The following is a 22,842-nucleotide window of genomic DNA, read 5'->3' on the forward strand; positions in this document are numbered from 1 at the left end:
GCCTGTAATCTCTACACTTTGGGAGGCTGAGGCAGGCAGATCACTTGAGGTCAGGAGTTCAAGACCAGCCTGACTAACATGGTGAAACCCCATCTCTACAAAAATACAAAAAAACCCAAAAAAACAAACAAACAAAAAACCCAAATTAACCAGGCATGGTAGCACGTGCCTGTAATCCCAGCTACTCAGGAGGCTGAGGCAGGAGAATTGCTTGAACCTGGGAGGAGGAGGTTGCAGTGAGGCTAGATCATGCCACTGTACTCCAGTCTGGGCCTGGGAAACAAAAGCAAAACTCCGTCTCAAAAAAAAACAAAAACAAAAAAACAACTCAGAACTGTAATGGAACTGAAGGTATAGTCTATTCCAAGCATGAAAATAAACGTTGGCATGCATATTTAAGACCCAAAAGGATTCATTGTGAATTTAGAAAACATCAGGCAGTTGACACAGAATATTTATGAAAGTTTGCCGTTTTCTTTCTTATACCTTTCAGCTGTTTTTTATGAACCCTGAGTATATTTTTATTATAGGCAGCACTGTCCAATAGAAATAAAGTATTAAGTGAACCACAAAAGTGAACCATATGCACAGTTTAAAATTTCTAGTAGAAATATTTTTAAAAGTAAAAAAGTAAAATTAATTTTAGTAATATATTTTATTTTACCTCAATGTATTCAAAATCTTAACATGTAACCAGTATAAAAAGCATTAATGAGATATTTTTACATCACTTTTTCATATGAATTCTCCAAAATCTAGTGTCTGTTTTACACTTAGAACACATCTCAATTGAGGCTAAACACATTTTAAACACTCAATAGACACAGATAGCAAGTGGCTATCATATTGGACAGCTTAGTTACAGAGAGTGACTATTGTCATCTGGATTAAATGATAAAGTGAAAGAATGGCAAAAATTGGCCCATCAGTGTCCGGCTGAAATCCCATTTCTTCCCAGATGCCTCTCTGATCCCATCTGCAGGGAGTGACATTTTCTTACACAGAGTGTTTTATGAAACTTTCCTTTAACTTTTTCTGTGTTACTTTTAACATGCTGTCTTTGATTGTTATTATTGATGCACAAGTGCTAACATCCCTATGCCATTTCCTTGAGGAATCTTTTAGCTTTCCTTAAGAGTGGAGTTCCAAAGTTACTATGTACTGAATAAAGCAGTACTTCCTTTTATTTGTCCACAGTTTCTTCCTTCCAGACCTCATGTGGTAGCCTTCTAATGCGAGGCAGTCTTATATACATGTGCACGTTCAGTTTGTCTGTAATTTTACAAGGTGTGGTAGGCAGTATAGTGCAATGACCCTGGAATTCCTTGCTTTAAATTCTGACTTCACTCCCTACTCTGAGACCTTGGGCAAATCTTTATCCTCTTTGGTTCTATTCCTTCATCTGACAAATGAAGATTATTTTTATTACTCTACGAAATTACTGTGAGAATTCAATAAGATAATGCACTTTGCAAATGCCCTGACATGCGAATTCCCTGTAGTCAGATGTTTTGTCTACTTTGGTCACTGTTATATACTATTACTGAGACCTATGTCTGAGGCATAGCAGGAATCAATAAATGTTTTGGTGAATGAAAGGTAAAATTTGTAGTTTTCCTTTGTTCTTCAATCACTTGCTCAGCTGTCTTTGATTCCTCCTATCACTTATCCATCAATCTCTCAGCTATTTTAGCCATTTCTACCTCTGAAACAGCTTCTGAATGTGTTCACTTTTCTATCTCCTCTGCACTCCTCTTGTCATGGTCACTATCCTTTCTTTTTTACTTTTACTTTTTCTTCTTTTTGTCTCTTTGTTTGTTTTTTTGTTTTTTGAGACAGAGTCTCACTCTGTCACCCAGACTGGAGTGCAGTGGTGCCATCTCGGCTCACTGCAACCTCCCCACCTCCCAGGTTCAAGCGATTCTCCTGCCTCAGCCTCCCGGGTACCTGGGACTACAGGAACGTGCCACCACACCTGGCTAATTTTTTTGTATTTTTAGTACAGACGGGGTTTCACTATGTTGGCCAGGCTGGTCTCGAACTCCTGACCTTGTGATCTGCACGCCTCAGCCTCCCAAAGTGCTGGGATTACGGGCATGAGCCACCACGCACGGTCCACAGTCACTATCCTTTCTTACCAAGACCAGCAGCCTAGATGATGAATGATAGCATTTCTTCTCTTAACTGGTTTCTCTATTTCCACTTGTGATTTCCTTACAATTCATATAACATTGGTTGAATATCCTCTAGTGGATTTCCATTGCTCTTCAAATAAAATCTACACTTGCCATGGTTTCCAAGATCTCACCTGATTGGATTTTTGTCTAACTATCCAGCTCACTCAGTTACTATGTGTTAATCGTATATATCTCTCTCCTCCTCAAACGTGCCAAGCACACCCACCCTACATGGTTTTAATGCTTGACATTCCCATTGCACGGGCATCTTGCCTCCAGTTTTGGTTAACCTTTTTTTGTCACTGAGTTCTCAGCTCGAATATAATCTCCCTATATCCTTCCCTGATTACCAAATCTAAATAAAATCCCTCTTAGTAGTCACGCTATTATTTAGCTGAGTTATCACATTCATTTGTTTATTTAGTTGCTTGTTATCAGGTGCCACCAGAGAAATGTAACTTTCCTACAATGAGAAGCCCTTTCTGTATTATTTACACCGTATCTCTAGTACCTAGAATAATGCTAACCCCCTTTAATAGATGTTCAATAGATGATGAGTAAATAACAGTTTATATGCCTAGTGTTTCCATATATGCTTGGAGTGATTATGGAGGGAATATATCAATACTGAATATAGTTATCAGGAAAGGGTGGAACTTGAGATGACCTTTTAATAACAGATAAGATTCATGCTCATGGAAAAGAGGTGAGGATACTCTACACTAGCAAGGTCACAAAGTCAGGGATTAGTATTCTATTTGTCATTTATAAATGTCATCCAATGATAGGGGCATCCTGAATAATAAATCACTCATGAAAAATTCCATCCTTTCCAGAATGATTCAATTCATTCCTATATTCACTATAGGTATTCTATAATGAAAAGCCTAAGCATTTTTAATATTAATTGTAAAAGATTTATGTTTCTTAACCTTTTCTGTTTGTTCTAATTCTTATATCTTAAGGCAAATGTCAAATGGAATGATCTTCTGTGGGGTTAACTGAGGCCATAAATTCATTTGTTGTCAGTTAAATATATAACCATACAATTACTTTTTACTCTATTTGGGCACATTTTTTTCAGAGATATAAATTATGTATGTTACTACATGAAACTGATTTGAAGGTAACATATTAATCTTTAAGGTTCAGAATATTATTATTGAACACATTATATCACTAATGGTTATCTGATTCTTTCTTGGTCAATTAGATTATTTGTTAAATTTTAATGAATTAGGTAACAGTATCCTGGTTGCTTAGCGAAGTGCACTTGGATAATTGGGATCATTTCTCTAATCATTTAAAATTAATCATCACATGCCTCCAAACTATGCTTTAAAAGTAGAAATAAAGCACAAATTGAATTTCTATTAGGCATGTGTATTCTACATAATTTTTAGAGGGGATAATCATCTATTTTTTGAATTACATTTAAAAAAATTAGTCAAATACTTTTATCATTAGATCACTACAGTTTCTTTTTCTTCTACCCTTTGGTAATGTCTTAATGTGACTGTGCCTGAACTTAGCACTTTATTAAGATTATATTCTACTATAATTGCATGACATTTTCTCCTACCATCCTTTTTCATACCAGAAGTTCTCAGCATTCTACTCACTACATATGTTAGACAAGTAAGGTAATTATCAGTGACACCTTATGAATCAACAAGCAATGGTATGCTTCTAGACCTCAGGATTATCTTCTTCATTAATGAAGCACTTTTCCCACAAGACAGTGATAACTATGTCTGCTTAGGAAATTTGTTTGACTTCTACCACATAATAGCTGTTTTTCAAAGCATAATAAAGTTTAAATAACTTATAAAATTGACATATCTTTCTTTGCATTCTACAAACATGAAGTATGGAATAAAGAAGAATAAAAATTGTTATAAGTAGCTTTTAATGAATTAAAAAATCTCCAGGTTATTGGAATTATCAGATTACACCACTGAAAATTTCTAAAGGCAATGCTCACTCTCAGAGTTTTAATGAATAATATGTAGACTTGGCCTAGGTTATGATGAAAGATGGACCAGAATGTAGTGTAAATTTATCATTTATTCACTAATCTATACAACAAGAACTTGAAGTGCCTTTTCTATTTCAGGTGTCTATTATTGTAGTTCTCTCTCTTGTTGTTTTTTACTACTCCCCTGACTATACTGACTGGCTTTCACTGACATCTGTTTGACAGTTCTTCAAACACTGGCTGTCTCCTGAGGCACATATGTGAGTTTTCTGGAGAACCTTGGGGGTTATTTCTATTGCCTATTTCCTTGACTTGGCAGACCCAGTTCGGGTTCAACATTTGTAACTCCTATTAGCGCCTTCCTCTGGCATCACATCTCACTGGTTTTTGCTGCTAGGTCTTCTTGCACAGTGACCAGCCTTCTTGGGTTGGGTAATGGTAAGATGATCCAAGACTGATCACTCTCAGTGGTCATACTTGACCCATGGGAGACTCTGGCATTTTTGTTCAGGCAAAGGTGGGTGTACAAATTGCTCCACAGCAACATTTTCTTTGTTCTGCTTTCTCTTTCTATTTCCCCTTTGCTCTGCTCCGTAAGGAATAAGGGCAGAGCAGGAAGTCTGCTGCCTAAGTATCTGTCCAATTGAGAGATGTCAATCCCTCTAGCAGGCACTCTAGATGTATGGTAGTGATACACATGGGCCCCTCCTCATTTAGCTGGAGTCAGAATGTGTGCAGAAGCAACCTATTTACCATTCTGTGGGCAGCCACGGAAAAGCCATGATATTCTCTGCTAGGCCAGAAACTTGGGACTCCATTGATTTTTTTCTTTCTCTTCCTATAGTCTTCTGTTTACATGGAGTTGAGAGAGTAGGTAGTAGGTACTATCCATAATGATTAGCTATCTCTAAAATACATTTTTACATTTTTTTTTGTTTCAGGTGTGCAGAAGAGTAAGTCCTACTCATTATGTAATATATCTATTATATGCGTATACACTTAAAAATCAGTATATGTGTTTGTATGTGTGTATATACATGTGAACTTTAAAAACAGATGGAGTCTATTGGTCTTTTAGTGCATAAACTTCTAAGACAATCGACTATGCTTATTACTCTGTGAACTTCACTGAGTTATTCTGCCTCTACTAGCCTAAAATTATTCCTTAGTGAACACAGGAAGGATCACAACCTCTACCTTATAGTAGTAATTATGGTAAATATGATTATTACAGAGTTAGTGCTTTTTAAACTTTGGAAAATATAAATTTACTTTTCTCTTTCTCTAGATATCCTACTGCATGCCATCCAGAAAGGAAAAGCTGATTAAGGTCATTGTTTATGGTGACAAAGCCAAAGTAAAAATAATGACTCTGGGCATGGACTACATGTTTCAAATGAAGACAGTTAAAGACAAAGATTACAGTGTATCTGTAATGAAAAAAGTGACTACAAGTAAGGAAGATCATAAATAGCATTTAGTTTTATAGTCCTGTAACACTTGAAAGTATTTTGGCTAAGCATGATTATAGTTGTTTTAAGACACAAAAGCTGATAAATAATGATGATCTTAATGTGATTAAGATAACTCAAAAATATGTGAACTTATAAAAGTATTTGTATATCTAGATATACTGAGAGTGACACAGATTTTTTAAAAATAATCTGAAGCCAAAAGTACGCATATATGTTTGTATGTACATATTGTTATATATGTTACATACATGGAATATCTATGTATACACATGTATATATATTATGCCCTAATAATATAAACACAATTCATTTTCTACTGACCTGAGGGTTGATAAACAGAGTACTTCTGTTTTCTCTTTCCTGAAGTTTGTAGATTTATTGTAAATTGGTTTTGTAATGTTTCTGGGTCAGGTGGAATAATAATATTGGTTATCAATAGTTCTCGTGAAAATTTGTGAGGTTGCCTCTCAGTGGAGACTAAATGATAATGCAAGGAGCAACATTAGTTCCATTGATGAACAGATTAAAAATGCAGCAATATAGGAATGCTAAAAACTTTGATGTAAACAAAAAGAGCCACATTTGGAAAAGCCCTTACTCCTAGCCCTCACACCCTCTATAACTTATTCTCTTTCATCTTCTTTGGCATCTAGCTATCTGCTTGGTGGTAGCTAACAAAATTCTGATTATGTTATATAAGGATATTTATGGCTATAAGAGACACAAAGCTAAAGGAATGTCTTTATTACAAGTGATTTATGATTGACTAAGGAAAGATATTTGGGAACTAGAGAGAATATTGTTGTGTCACTTAAATTAAAACCCATATGTAATATCTTATTTTTCTGTTTGCAGAGATAAACATATAGAACATTATACATGAAAAAAAGAGAAAAGAAAAAGAAAAAAAAGAACATTATACATGAGTAAATTAAAGGACTGTTACATAGATATTTAAATTATAATATTCATAATTGCTCTATTTTTACTAATATATGTGTAATTTCTATTTACATATAATTTACCTTTTCATTAGAACCATCTAGGATTTGTGGCTTAACCTTGAAAGCTGTGAATACTTCTTCAAATTTAATGTGGAATACAACAAAGACCAATTTCACTCATTATAAGATTTATATATCAAATAGAACATTTGCAAAAGACTATCTTACTTGGGAAATGGTGACTGAGCACACAGTTACAGGTGTGACTCATGGTGTAATATATAACATAATGGTAGACAGAATAAGAGGCAACCTTGGAGGATCTGGCATGTTTACCAGGGTTGTTGCAGGTATGCAAATTATCTTTGATATTTAAGAAATTCACATTTCTGTTATATATTGTATTGTTCAAGGTAAAATTTCAGTGGAGTTTTTTGAAATTTGAAAACTTACAGTCTATAGACTATTTCAGAGGATAAAAGTACACATTTTAGTGGGCTGTTCTGCAGATTTTTTTTTTTTTTATAAGACGGAGTTTTGCTCTTGTTGCCCAGGCTGGAGTGCAATGACGTGATCTCGGCTCACTGCAACCTCTGCCTCCTGGATTCAAGAAATTCTTCTGCCTCAGGCTCCTGAGTAGCTAGATTATAGGCACACACTACCTCGCCTGGCTAATTTTTGTATTTTTAGTAGAGATGGGGTTTCACCATGTTGGTCGGGCTGGTCTCAAATTCCTGACCTCAGGTGATCCACCCACCTCGGCCTCTCAAAGTGCTGGGATTACAGGCATGAACCACTGCACCTGGCCTGTTCTGCAGATTTTTGAGATGACATGTGAAATATAAATTGAATAAAACATTATTTGACACATAGTGATCAATAAATGAGGTTAATATTATATTCAGTTTCACACTGAATTAGAGATCTAGCTAGTGGAATTATGTGGTGTATTTGGGGATCATCTATTCTCCTAAAAATGTGTTCTTTGTCTTTGACATCCTAATATGTGTTATACACATGAAAAAGCATAGTCTTATGACAGCCACAGGATAGTAAAGAATACAAGCATGGAAACACATGTAGGATAAGTCAATGCAACAGGTGAAGCAAGGGAAGTATGTCCAAACTTATTGTAGTTACACAGAAGAGGGAAAGATTAGCTCTATGGCCTTGATGGAGAAAGCTCTTTGGGGCTGGTAATGTCTGTAAAAGGATTAGGAATTTGCTAATCAGACTAGAGAGGATATGGAGTGTGTGAAAAGGAGGACTCCCAGAGTTAGGGAACAGCCCATGCAAAATTATGGAGGTGTAAATGAATATGATGTATTTTTGGAACTATAAGCAATTCAATATTGAAAGACTTTGTTTTTTAATATGTAAAGAGAATAAAATCCTATCCTGAGTAATTTAGAGAGTAATTTTTAAATCCAAAGGAAGCTATGAAGCCTATGAATATTTTAAATTTTTCAAAAAAGTACAAGATTGCAAGAGTAACACATGAGAATTACTCTTAAGTGATCTTGAAGGCTATGGATTGGGCAAATGACCCAGAGGTCGCAGACATATGGTGATAATTCAGGGTATGGGTATTTATTATTTGGCTGTCAACATTTTCTTAGTTTCTTATTTTTGCTGTAGCAAATTATAACAACTCAAATGTATTATTTCATAGTTCTATAGGTCATAAGTCCAACATACTTCTCTCTGGTTGAATCAAGGTACTAGTAGGGCCGTGTTCCTTTTTGTAGATTCCAGGAGAGAATAATTTCCTTGCTCATTCAAGTAGTTTGCAGAATTCAATTCCCTGTGGTTGTAGAACTGAGGTAATTATTTCCATGGTGGCTGTCAGCTGACAGTTATTTCCAGATTTTAGATGATGCCTCATTCTTTGACTTGTGATCCTCTTCCAACATCCAACAAAGGAGGGTCCACTGCCACTCGGGCTTCAAATCTCCCCTTTCCCCCCATCATATGTGACTCTTCTGCCTTCCTCTTTTACTTTTATGGGCTGATATGATTAGATTGGGCCTATCTGGATAATCCAGGTTGATCTCTGTTTATGGTTTATAATCTTAGTTCCATCTGCAAGGTGCCTTTTGCCATGTAACACAACATATTCACCATTCCAGGGTTTAGCATTTGGGCATCTTTTGTGAGGGTTGGCCTTATGCTGCTTAACACATACACTATTATCCTCCCAAATGTGATATATATGTGATAATGCAAAACAAGGAATGAGTTTAGAATTCATGTACCAGCTTTACTCCAGGATTTGGCACTTGTTAGCTAAGTACTACTGGGCAAGTTACCTGATGTCTTTGGGTATCAAGTTTCTGAGAAATTTAAATTAGATGACCTCTGAGATTCTTTTTGACTTTTAAAAGAGTCAAACACTTTGCACATTTTTGTTCTATTTATACAGATAATCTATGACTTACAATGCTTTAACTTACTATTTTTCTACTTTACAATGATGCAGAAGCAATATGCATTCAGTACACTCCTCGACTTACATAAGGGTTACATCCAATAAACCCATCACAAGTGGAAAATATCGCATCAATTGTGATGGGTTTATCAGGATATAACCACACTGTAAGTTGAGGAGTATCTGTCTATATTAATAGATACTATATACCTTATCTATTTCTAAAAACCAAATATGTTAAATCATGTGTCAAATGTCTTCTTCTACAGAGTATTATGATAGGTAAAGTATACAATCAAATACACTAAAATGGGACCCATTCTAGAAGTTTTAGTCTGTGGCAGCATTTCTCAGCCTTACCACTACTGACATTTTGGACTGAGTGATTCTCCTTTGTGAGGATATGTCTTGTTAATTAGAGAATGTTTAGCAGCATCCCTGGCCTCTACTCACTAGATGCTAGTAGGATCCTCCCAATTGAGCCAACCAAAATTTTTGTTAGAAAATTGCTACAAGTCCCCTATGTGGCAAATCACAACTAGTGGTAAACGCAGATATGTTTGGTTAGATACAAAGATCAAATAGATCATTGAGCAAAGATTGAAGAAAAAAATATGAAAAATTATTTTGTTTATACACAGGTAAAGGAAAGAGTACAGTTAGTGTGAGTGACAGAATTTGCTCACTTAGAGAAAATTTTGTCAGAGGAAAAAGTAACCAAGGTCGTATCAATATCAGGAAAGTTTCATAAAAGATACAGAATTTTGTTTTCATTTTACTTAAAGAAAAGAGCACTTTATAAAATAGTAGGAACTTGATGTTCTGGTTGCATAGTGCGGTTTAGGTGATGGTTTTGAGATATTGCAGGTAAGTAATTGAAGTCCCTGTTAAAACAGTACGGTGACTTAAGAGATGAGTATAATAAGAGGAAATGGGAAAAGATGGTAATCTGGGTTGCCTGGTGGTGGTCTCCAGAGCAGAAGGACATTTTTCTGTCCTAATTTTTATAAATAGAAGAGTGATAATGATGGAGCAATGCTTGGGGATCCATTTTGAGCAAAGCACTGAGTGGATATGAGGAGGGGGCTAAGCTAAGAAATGAAGAACAGGTAACATGAAGGTTTAACTAAGAGATGACCAGGGCTTTTAGAGAAAAATAGTAGAAATAGCAATAGACTATTAATCATAGCTTACATTTGTACTTAGTTCTTATTATCTTCTAAGCACTTCACATGTATTAACTTATTTTATTCTCACAACAAGGTGTGAGGTGTTATTATCCCCATATAGATGAGGCCGGTGAGGTATGGAGATGTTAAGTATTTTGCCTAAAGTCTTGTTTACAAGGCAGAGTCAGGATTTGAACCCAGCAATCCAACTCTAGGGCCTGTGCCCAGTGTCTGTATTAAAAATTGAGTTTTACACCCTGGTGGCATCCGATATAATGCTGACTTTTTAGAGGATGTTTATTTTATTTATAATTTATTCCTAGCCTATTTCTTAAATATGAGGAAGCTACAGGCACTTGATAAGTATACATTGCCCTGGCATGGGACATATTTAGATTGAATCCCTTAAGCCAAAATTAGAAGTCCTTCAAATAATGATCTTAGGCTTGAAAGAAAAATTGTAGATCATCCAATTTTGCAGTTGAATCTATTCTAAAATATTAATTAATTCATTTAGGATTTTAAAACCTGCTGTTATTTGTAAGCCACTTTGTGAAAGTTAGAGGAGCACACAGTTTTCATAGTGATTGAAAACTTGAGACTTTGTCTCTGGGTCTAAATCTTGGCTCTACCATTTACCTATTAGCTATGAGACTTGGTGGAATACTTAAATTCTTTGTTCCTCACTTTTTAAATGTCAATAGTAGTATTCATGGTGTTGTTGCAAGTGTTACATAAAACAATATATGAAAGTGCTTAGCACAGTGCAAAGTGTGTCATAAGCTTAAGTAGGAGTTAGTTCTTTTTATTTTATAAATCTACTGTTTGTATATCTCATTATCTGTAATAGCATATATTATGTCCAACCTATAATGTAATCACAGAAAAATTAAAAAGTGAATTTCAAAACTTATCAGATACAGTGTTAGTGCAGAGAAAATATAAAGTTAACAATGATGATGAAACTTTTAAAGTCTTAGTATTTTATTTTAAAATATCTGCCCGTTGTACTCTTTAGCTTTCTTGATACCATTTTGATAGGTCTGACTCTTTTTGAATGTTCTGAGATATGTAAGATTTTGTTTATATTGGACGTCTTCCCAACTCTGTTGAGCTGTTTCCTTTACAGACACAGACCATCGGATCTTATTTCTCAGCTTCTTAAAATAAAATTTAGGTAAATTCACTGCAATGCCAAGGGAAAAGTTAAGAGATGCTATAGTTAGAGCTGTACTGTCCAATATATGGTGTTTGGCAGCATGTGGCTATTTAACCTTGGAATATGGCCAGTCCAAATTCAGAGGTATCGTAAGTTTAAAATGTATATGAAATTTCAAAGAGTTAGTATGAAAAAAATAATGTAACCACCTCAATAATTTTATTATAATTATATGTGAAATAATGCTTTTGATATATTGGGTTAAATAAAATATATTATTAAAATTAATCTTACATGTTTCTGTTTACTATTTAAATGTGGCTACTAGAAAATTCAAAATTGCATGTGTGGCTCACTTGGTAGTTTTATTGGACAGTGGTGGTTTAGAGACTCACAAGATATATTAGCATATCTGAGGCTTTAAAATATCCTACAATAAAGAAAGCTGCTTAACTTAAAAAGAACTTATTTGACAAAGTGGTTTGATTACAGAACATCTCTTAAGCTCTAATGATACAGGGTTCTGAGTATTCATTTTTAGGAAATTAAAGTCTGGAAGAAACATGTAATTAAACCTAGAATTCCTTTTGCCAGCCCTAATTAAGTTGAATATGAAATGATTTTCTTTCCTCTTAAAACTCCAAACATTTCCACTTCACAATGTTATTTTTATTGGTTAGTAAAAATTAGGTTGAGAATAGTATTTTTGTTTTTTAGTTTCTTATCTTTTGAGAGATTAAATTCCATGGAGAATAAATTATATCTTTGTTATGGAGTCTATTTTCAATTAATTGAATCTTCTAGCTCTTAACCAGAAAGCGGCACTCTTCCATAATGATTTAAGCATTGCTGTAGATCTTCCACCTTTTTCTGAGGACAAGCTTCCCTCCTCTCAGCCTAGAGTACCATGATTTCCTACTAATTAGCTTCCTGCTGCCATTTTTACCTTGCTCTAATTTATAGCCCATATTTCAAAATTATATTTTTAAACAAAAAACAAGCCCCATGGCTTTCCTGCTTAAAATTCTTTGGTGGCTTCCCACTGAATTTAGTTTAAAAACCCTAAAATCTCTAGTATGACCTACATGATCATCAGTCTGTTCCCCTTTCTTATTTGATCCCAGAATCTCTGGCTTTCCTCAGTTACTCCTATTCTTTTTCATTTCCAGGGCTTCCATACACTTTGCTATTTGAAAAGGCCTTTACCAAACTCTTGTGAAGATTCCAGGCCTTCCCTCTTGATCAGATTGGCAATTGTCCAGACCAATATATTCTTCCTTCTCTTGGTGAGACACCGTTCATTCGTAGGCAAGGGTTGTTCAGTCCAGGAAACCACATCCTGTTTCACCGCCATCCCAGTAACTAGTGCTTCACTTCTCACATCTTCCTTTTTCTTCCAAAGTCTTATTCCATGTCTTCATTAGTTTCTTGTCTAATACTTCATAGATACTAGTTACTGTCTGGGGTCCCTGAAACAATAGTATTAAACCCTCACGCAAATCAGTAAATGTGAGTAGCAGTTGGTTAGATAGATCAATCATGGTAGATTTTTGTCTATTTTAATGTAGCAGATAGGAGAATCAAGCTTTTTTTCTCTCAAGCTTGAGAATACAGAAGGCATAGGTCTGATTTACCTTGGAAAAAATGTCAGCAGCTAAAAAGAAATTCTACCCAACACAGGCTGGGTATTTCTCTGATTTTTTGCCTTGGGTTTACAGTATTCTTAGAGTTACCAGAAGAATAGTGGACAATTAGCGGTTGATGCCAAGAGAATGTTTGGAACTCTGAGAATGTTGGGGTGGACATTAATCAATTGATATAAGCTTTGGGTATGCAGGACAGCGTTATGTTATAATCATTAGAAGAACTTTCAAAAGAGATAAAGAAAAACTATTTCAGAAACATTCTTCCCTAAAACACCAAGAAAACGACCTATTATGTTAATATTTCTGTTATATGCAATGTGCCCTGTTAGTTTTGTTAGAAAATGTATATTTCATTATATCCATTTTCAAATCGTTTCTGGTAGTGGGGTTTTAAAATGATAAATGAGGTTCAAAATTAATTCCAGCCTCCTTTCATTTAGAAACAGTGTTAGCTTGAGTCTGCATCAGACATGTTTTACATGCCTGGCTTCATAATCTTTCTTCCTCCCCCTATATTGTTTGTCTGGAATCTGCACTAAAGATAAGGCAGAGTGCATACCTGACTCATGGCAACCAATCAGAAGAACTTTATTGGAAAACTCCCTTCAAGGAGGTACAGGCAGCATAAACAAAAGTTTTGAAAAAGTCGAAGCAAAGGTAGAAAAATATGGTTGAAATGGCTAAAACAATTGGTACTTGTTTTAAAACTGTATTTCATTTCTGATATGAAACCTTATCTTTTCTTTTAAAGAAACACCTAACAAAATATTTATCAGATCAGCACCGTAGAAAAGGGAAAAAGACATTAAAAATTTAAAAAAAGATAAAATAACAAATATTTATCAGTAATGCTCACCCTTTAAAAAATCTGGAAAATTTTGGTTATATATTTTTCCAATTATTTTCTGTTTGGTAAATTTCCAAGTAATTGGATAAACAGTTTATATTTACTTTGTTTTAAAATGATTCAAATTTTCAATTAGAGCATAGGCTTTCAAAAACAATCTGGTCAACCAGCAGATTTTAGTAAATAAGAAAGATTTTAGAAACAAAATTAATTGTTATATTATTTATGATAGTTATACCTAAAACCTAGGTGGTGTTAAATATTTACATGTCTAACACCCAAATATAGTTAGAGATCATTTATTGTACTCAGTGATTTCTAACAACATGATTATTTTGGAACTTGAACCTATACTATTGCTTTTCATTTTTTTGAAACTTTGGGAGAATAATTTTATTTTAAACCTCTATTTTTCAATATCAGAACCAGAACAACCTGAGAAACTTAGAGCCTTCAATATTTCCACACATTCCTTATCTCTGCACTGGAGCCTACCCTCTGGTCATGTGGAAAGGTATCAAGTGGATCTTGTTCCTGACAGTGGCTTTGTTACTATCAGAGATCTTGGAGGTGGAGAATATCAGGTATAGTTTTCATTATTGTACTTGCCGAGTCTACTTGTATTTATATTTTGCTCCTAATAGGAAAGTTCTTTATTTTATGAAACCTATCTACCACAAAAACTTACTGCTGGTTGGGTTTTTGAAAGCATAAGTTGAAGACAAAAACGTTGATGTCAAACTGATGAGTGTAAGTTTCAGCATCGGTGGACTGTTACCTTAGCAACATCTATGCTGCTTTTTTTTCTTTTTTAAGTTCACCCTGAACCTACAGCCAGTCATCCAAGGGTTCATGAATAGTTTAACAAAGAAAGGCAGAGCTATTGAGTAATACAGGCTCATTAATTGTGTACTTGCCAGAAGGATCTGTCTTTAAATCATTAATGCAGGCAACATTTCTCTCTAGAGCCATCAATGTGATTCTACTGCCTGAAAAATGTAATAAAGATGGATTTTCTTATCATTTTTATTTTACTTTTTATTGGGACTTCAGAGACACAGGTATTTTGTATACACTCTTTAAAAACAAGGGCTAAGCCATTGGCTGTAGATTTCTCAAGACTTGAATAGTTGTTCCTTGTGACAGTGAACTAGGATAGATAGAAATGCTGACTTAGGCTGTGATAACACAGTATGTTTTATAAGTTTTTATTTTAAAGTTATTTGGTAAAAAGTTATATAACAAATCTGTATTTTACAATAGTATGGAACTTATTGTGATGTTATAAACAGTGCAGAGTTATATAGGGAAGTGTTAATTTTTGTTACAGTGATATATTTATTTTAGCTTTCTTGCTTTCCAGAAAGAATTTTAATGCAACATTTGTTTGTGGTGTTCTAGGTTGATATTTCCAATGTTGTTCCTGGTACTAGGTACGATATAACCATCTCTTCAGTTTTTACAACATACAGCTCACCTGTTAGTAGAACAGTGACAACAAATGTTACAAGTGAGTATATGTTTTAAATTACTTTATAAGTAAAGTATGTGGAGTCAGTATAATTCTACTGGATGGAAATACTTATATTGGCAACATGTACATTAAATTCATGAAAACAGTGTAGAATAATTAAGGCAAAATGGAAACTTAAGAAAGTGATCTGCTTAGAACCTGCATTCTGCTGTTTCTTCAGCTTCCTTTACTTTCAAAGTGCAAAGATAATTACTCTATACTTGTTTGTGAAATAGATCAGAGAGACTGTTAATGCTAACATTTAAATAATACAGAACCATGAAAATAAACTGGTTACATTTGCTCAGGAAGGATTATTCCGTTTGTAAGACTGTTTCGTGTTTTCTTAGTTTTTCTGTGTAAGCCTTGCATTAAGTGAATTTCTTTTAAAAATGATTTGGCATCAAAAGTATATTTGGCATGTAGTATTTAGTAGCATTCCATTTTTCACATTCTTATAAAATAATGTGTTTGGTATTCCCCATAGTTTTTTTTTTTTTTTTTAAATAGTAACAGAGCTGTCGGGAGTATAAACTCATATTGCTCTTTGGAAATTTCAAATTTTACATTTGTAAATACTGTTATTATGTGTTTTTGTGAAAATGCAACAATTATTTGACCTTTTAACAAAGTGGGTTTTTAAAAAATAGAACCAGGGCCTCCAGTCTTCCTAGCCGGGGAAAGAGTTGGATCTGCTGGGATTCTTCTGTCTTGGAATACACCACCTAACCCAAATGGAAGGATTATATCTTACATTGTCAAATATAAGGAAGTTTGTCCATGGATGCAAACAGTATATACACAAGTCAGAGCAAAGCCAGACAGTCTGGAAGTTCTTCTTACTAATCTTAATCCTGGAACAACATATGAAATTAAGGTAATTATTTTGTATATGACTACTTAGTGTTCAAACATTTCATTCATTTTAAAAGTGTAGGAGGTTTTTCCCACCTTGTCAAGCCTTTACAGCTGAATACAGTCCATGACTGACAAACAATGTTCAGAATCATGGCCTCACATCCACCTGGGATTTTAACATTTGGTAAAATGTTATCGTCTCTTTTCATTTCAATTTTTATGCATATTTGTATATTACCTATTTCATTTTTTCTATGAATATTTTTGCATATATTTATATACGTGTATGAATATAATACAATACTCTAGAAAATAAAAATTATGTAAAGTTAAAGAAGGAAAAGTTAAATGCAAACAAGAGGCCAGGGTAGTTTGAATGCAGGTATGTAAACCACAGGATGTTACACAGTTATTAAAAATTGACTTACAAGTTTTATTCTCCAATTTTCTAGAAACCAAAGTAAAAAGGGCAATAAATCTGTTATACAATTTACGTATGAAAATTGTATAATAGTTGCATAGGGGAGCTCAATTTTTTTTTCTTTTTTTTTTTTGTTGTTGTTTTTTTTGTTTGTTTTTGGTGCTTTAGATTGGAGAGAAAGTCTTCGTTGAAGGATTAATAGCTGCAGGACTGGATTTTGTAAACTTCTTTCCATAACAGCTAAGGGTAAAATAATAAAACCAAACTTAGTAAAAATAATTTTGCCAGCTTTTGAGATATTGTGGTCTAAGAACATGGCCTTGATCTATATATAAAATTTAGACTCCAAAGAAATGTCTTTTTTAAAAAATTATTTTTGATTCAGGGCGCATGTGCGCAGGTTTGTTACATAGGTATATTGTATAATGGTGGGGTTTGGGCTTCTAGTATACCTGTCACTCAAATAGTAAACATTGTACCCAACAGGTAATTTTTCAATCCTCACCCTCTCCCACCCTCTCCATTTTTGAAATCCTGTGTTTACTATTTCCATTGTTATGACCATGTGTACTCATAGCTCCCACTTGTAAGTGAGAATATGTGGTATTTGACTTTCTATTTTTGAGTTATTTCACTTAGGATATGTTCTCCAGCTCCATCCATGTTGCTGCAAAGGACATGATTTTATTTTTTTATGCCTGCATAGTATTTCATGGTGTATATATACCACATTTTTTTTTTTTTTTTTTTTTTTTTACCCAATCAACCATTGATAGATACTTAGGTTGATTCCATGACCTTGCTATTGTGAATAATGCTATGATAAACATGGGTGATGGTGTCTTTGTGATACAATGATTTCTTTTCCTCTGGATAGATACATAGTAGTGAGATTGCTGGGTTGAATGCGGTAGATCCATTTTTAGGTCTTTGAGAAATCTCCATATTGCTTCTCATAGAGGTTACATTTCTAGCAACAGTGTATTAGTGTTCCCTTTTCTCTGCATCCAAACTGCCATCTGTTTTTTTGACTTTTTAATAATAGCTATTGTGACTGGTATAAGATGATGTCTCATTGTGGTTTTAATTTACATTTCTTTGATAATTCCTAATGTTGAGCATTTTTTAATATACTTATTGGCCACTTGTATGTCTTCTTTTGAGAAATATCTGTTTATGTTTTTTGTCCACTTCTTAATGGGGTTTTTCTCCTTGTTGTATTGTTTGCATTCCTTGTAGATTCTGGATATCTGTCCTTTGTTGGAGGCATAATTTGCAAATATTTTTTCCTGTTCTGTAGGTTGTCTGTTTACTCTGTTAATTATTTCCTTTGCTGTGCAGAAACTTTTTAGTTTAATTCAGTCCTATTTAAGTCCATTTTAGTTTTTATTGCAATCGCTTTTGATGTCTCCATCATAAATTATTTGCCTAGTCCAATATCCAGAAGAGTTTTACCTAGTTTTTATTACTAGGATTTTTATAGTTTCAGGTTTCATATTTAAGTCCTTAATCCAGAATGTGTTAATTTTTGTATATGGTGAGAGCTAAGGATCCAGTTTCATTCTTTTGGATATGGCCAGCTAGTTTCCCCAGCACCATTTATTGAACAGAATATCCTTTCCCCATTGTTTATTTTTGTCAACTTTGTCAAAAATCAGTTGGTTGTAGGTATGTGGCTTTATTTCTGGGTTTTATATTCTCTTGCACTAATGTGTATGTGTATTTTTGTGTCAGTACTGTGCTATTTTAGTTACTATAGCTTTGTAGTGTAATTTGGAGTCAAGTAATGTGATGCCTCCAGATTTGTTCTTTTTGCTTAGGATTGCTTTCACTATTTGGGCTCTTGTTTGGTTTCATATGAACTTTAGGATTGCTGTTCTAATTCTGTGAAAAATGACGTTGCTAATTTCATAAGAACTGTGTTGAATCTGTAGATTTCTTTGGGCGGTATGGTATGATGATTCTTCCAATCCATGAGCATGGTATGTTTTTCCATTTGTTTGTGTCACCTCTAATTTATTTCATGAATGTTTTGTAGTTCTCCTTGTAAAGATTTTTACCTCCTTTGTAAAATGTATTCCTAGATATTTTATTTTTTTGTGGCTATTGTAAATGGGATTGAATTCTTGATTTCATTCTCAGCCTGAATGTTATTGGTGTATAGAAATTCTACTTATTTTTGCACACTGAATTTGTATCCCAAAACTTTATTGAAGTCGTTCATCAAGTCTAGGATTATTATTTTGGAGTAGTCGTTAGAGTTTTCTAGATTTTGCACACTGAATTTGTATCCCAAAACTTTATTGAAGTCATTCATCAAGTCTAGGATTATTATTTTGGAGTAGTCGTTAGAGTTTTCTAGATATACAATTATGTCATCAGTGAACAAAGATAGTATGGCTTCCTGTTTTCCAATTTGGATGCCTTTTATTTCTTTCTCTTGCTTGATTGCTCTTGCTAGGCCTTCCAGTGGGAGTGTTCAATAGGAGAGGTGAGGGTAAACATCCTACTTTCCTTCCATTTCTTAGGGGGAATGCTTTAAACTTTTCTCCATTCAATATCATGTTGACTGTGGGTTTGTCATATATGGCTCTTATTATTTTGATATATGTTCCTTTGATGCCTACTTTGTTGAGGGTTTTTATCATGAAGGATATTGAATTTTATCAAATGCTTTTCCTGCATCTGTTGAGATAATCATATGGCTAACAGGGTTGGGAGAAAAATACTGAAGAAAAAATCTTTAAGTTTAATAAAAAGGTAGAATATTTTTACTTACAAGACTTATAAAGGCTAAATTTAAACTTATTTTATTTTCCAAAAAATCAGTAAACTAAAGCTTTTAAAAACAGATAACTTCGGCCGGGTGCAGTGCCTCATGCCTGTAATCCTAGCACTTTGGGAGGCCAAGGCAGGCGGATCACCTGAGGAGTTCAAGATCAGCCTGGCCAATATGGTGAAATCCCATCTCTACTCAAAATACGAAAAATTAGCCGGGTATGGTGGCGAGTGCCTATAATCCCAGCTACTCGGGAGGCTGAGGCAGGAGAATCACTTGAACCCGGGAGGTGGAGAGTTGCAGCGAGCTGAGATCGTGTCATTGAACTCCAGCCTGGACAACAAGAACAAAACGCCACCAAACAAAACAAAACAAAACAAACAAACAGAAAAACAAATAGCTTTTGTTATCTTTGCACATTGTACTTTATAAAGTGTCTTTATAAAGTATCTTTTATACTTTATGAAATAGATAACTTTGGTTAATTATTTAAAAAAACTTTAGCTTAGTGACATTTTTCAAAAATAAATTAAGTTTAAATTAAATAATTTAGCCTTTACAACTGAAATACTTCATTTTTAAATAAAACTTATAGTTAGCTTTTCATTTTTCTTCCAACCTTGTTGTATTTACATGTCTGTTGTTGACATTTTGGATATTGGTTTGAACATTTCTAAAGAGCCACTTTTGCTAAGAATCATGAACTTAATGTAGTTACTTTCAACAAATATTTGTTGAACATTTACTATCTCTTTTGCATTTACAAAAAATGTTTAGTCCTTTACATAGTTGGGGTTTTTGTTTTGTTTTGTTTTGTTTGTTTGCTTGTTTGTTTTTGAGACGGAGTCTCACTCTGTCGCCCAGGCTGCAGTGCAGTGGTGCGATCTCGACTCACTGCAAGCTCCGCCTCCCGGGTTCACGCCATTCTCCTGCCTCAGTCTCCCGAGTGACTGGGACTACAGGCGCGCGCCACCACGCCCGACTAATTTTTTTTGTATGTTTTTTAGTAGAGATGAGGTTTCACCGTGTTAGCCAAGATGGTCTGGATCTCCTGACCTCGTGATCCGCCCGCCTCTGTCTCCCAAAGTGCTGGGATTACAGGCATGAGCCACCGCCCCCAGCCGTCCTTTACATAGTTAATATGCGAAATTTAACATCGTCTTACTTGAATGCTACAGAAAGATGAGCTTATAAAAAGCAGTGCTAAATTAGGCCACAGGAAAATGCTTCCAGTTAAGGGATATGTATGACATTTCCAAGGGATAATAAAGAGTAAAGATATCTTCTGAATCTTTCCTAAATATAACATCAATATCTTCTTTGAGCTTTGAAAATAATTAAATATAGAGAAGGAAATATATAAAACCTGTGTAAATATGTGATTTTATACAAATGAGACGCTCTTCCTAGAGGATAAGAAATATTGGGAGAGATTTTGCCAGGAAGTTTTTTCTTACTGGAAGTATGCCTATTTGCAAAATTAAAGAACACAATCAGAACTGGAAAGCAAATACTAATAGTATGATTCCCACAGTGAGAAAAGGAAAAAAAAAAGTTCATACCTATGTAGAAGTCAAAATAAAAGATTTGTGATGACTATTTTATGAAGAAAACATAACTTAAAGAATAGGCAACCTTTTTCTAACTGACATCTGAGTATTATATAATATAGGTATTTTCTGTCAACATGCACACGTTCAGATTAATTAACATGTCAATATATGCTATTGAGGATAATTAAAAATTTTTAATGTGCTATAAGAAACTATTGCTCATAGGAAGGTGATTTAGTCAGCCTAGTTCTGCTTAGATCTATTTTTACTGAGTTTGAATTTTTATTCCTTTGAATTCTCTAATTTAAGATCTATTGGGAAGCCCTTACTCTCCGTTTCATCTTACACTTTATACATCATTCTTGTGACCTTTACTCTGTTCAAATAAATGTTAGCCATTGTAGAATTCCAAAGGGTATTTGGTATGGTAAATTTGATGTCTTTAGTATAAGTAATGTTACGGAAAAAATCCTGTTAAGTATTTTACATGTGCTATTTCATTTAGTCCTCAGCACAATCCTACAACATAGATACATTGTTATTCCCATTTTAAAGACAAGAAAAATGTTACTTACAACGTTAGGTAAATTACTCAAAGCTACTATCTGGGAATTGATAGAACTACAGTTAAAACAAGGTTATGATTCCAGTCATGGCATTCGCAAAAGCTTCAGTCTTATTCTCATTAATGACATTTTTCTCTTTCTATTCTAATCTATTGGAAGAGATTATTCAAATCAATTTTTTTATCTTTAAAATTCTAGAATTCTTAGTTTAAATTATTAATTAAACCTACTTATTTTTAAAAGTTTTTTTGAGTATTTATTTGCCTGATTAGATTGTGAACTCTAAATTAAGGTACCATGTACATGGCCTCTTGCATTTGTTACAGAAATAATTGTAGTGTCTTTTATGTAGTGGATATAGTAGAGAAATACTGAGCTTTCAAAATAAACCCAACAGCTGCTGGATTCTTGCTCTACCATTTATTCCTGTGTGACCTTGGGCAAGGTATTTGACCTCTCTCAGCCAGTTTTCTCATCTATAAAATTTTGACAATAATACTTTATATATTGATTATATAGATATCTTCATCTTTACCTTCTTCCTTGAGAGTATTAAAAAAGCATCTTTGGCATTTATCTTATGGATAAGTCAATTTTTTTTTTTTTTAATTTGAGATTCTGTTTTTTCAGGGAGTAAAATGTTTGAACACAATCCTTTTGGTCTGTTCTAGGTTGCTGCTGAAAACAGTGCTGGCATTGGAGTGTTTAGTGATCCATTTCTCTTCCAAACTGCAGAAAGTGGTAATTTTCCTGTCATTTATTTTAACTTGATTTAGTCATGAGTTTGTCACGTAAGATAATAAAGAACATAAATAAAAGCTGACAGTAAAATACATACAATTCTCAGTAGCATGGCCACTCAGTTTTAGAGTTCTTTCAGAGAGCTAATTTATTCATTAAAATATGTATTATTCTTTCTGATTATACGAGTAGTAATTGTTATCTTACAAAACTTTGAAAAAACAAGAATAAAAAATGAAAATTATCCACAGACTTATCATATAAAAAACTCTTTTATCATTTTGATGCATTTCTGGCTTGTCTATTTCCCCCATTAAGATATATTATATGACTATACATTAATGAAAAGTTTGTGCTATGTATGGACGTTTATGTTCTGACTTTTCTTTTTAACATTAAGTCATAAGCAGGTTATAAGACTTTTGGAAACATGGATTTTAATAGTTATTATATTATTCTGTAACATGCAGCCATTACCAAACCAATTTAAGATACCTCCATTCTTTGGGAGGCTGAGGTGGGTAGATCACGAGGTCAGAAGATCAAGACCATCCTGGCTAACATGGTGAAACCCCGTCTCTACTAAAA

At 34.0% G+C, this 22,842-nt stretch overlaps 1 protein-coding gene across 3 annotated transcripts in view; it reads left to right on the forward strand.

Moving 5' to 3' along the window:
• Positions 1–14,560: 14,560 nt before the first annotated feature.
• Positions 14,561–22,842, forward strand: part of PTPRQ (protein tyrosine phosphatase receptor type Q) — a 218,832-nt gene continuing 210,550 nt past the window's right edge. For 2 of the 3 annotated variants that reach the window (XM_077952472.1, XM_077952473.1), the window contains exons 1-4: positions 14,561–14,884; positions 15,225–15,333; positions 15,987–16,213; positions 22,185–22,254. In XM_077952472.1, coding sequence (XP_077808598.1) covers positions 14,831–14,884; positions 15,225–15,333; positions 15,987–16,213; positions 22,185–22,254 — 460 coding nt within the window. In that variant the 5' untranslated portion in view covers positions 14,561–14,830. 3 annotated transcript variants of the gene reach the window in all.

This window comes from Macaca mulatta, chromosome 11 (assembly GCF_049350105.2).
Source record: "Macaca mulatta isolate MMU2019108-1 chromosome 11, T2T-MMU8v2.0, whole genome shotgun sequence".
NCBI lineage: Eukaryota > Metazoa > Chordata > Mammalia > Primates > Cercopithecidae > Macaca > Macaca mulatta.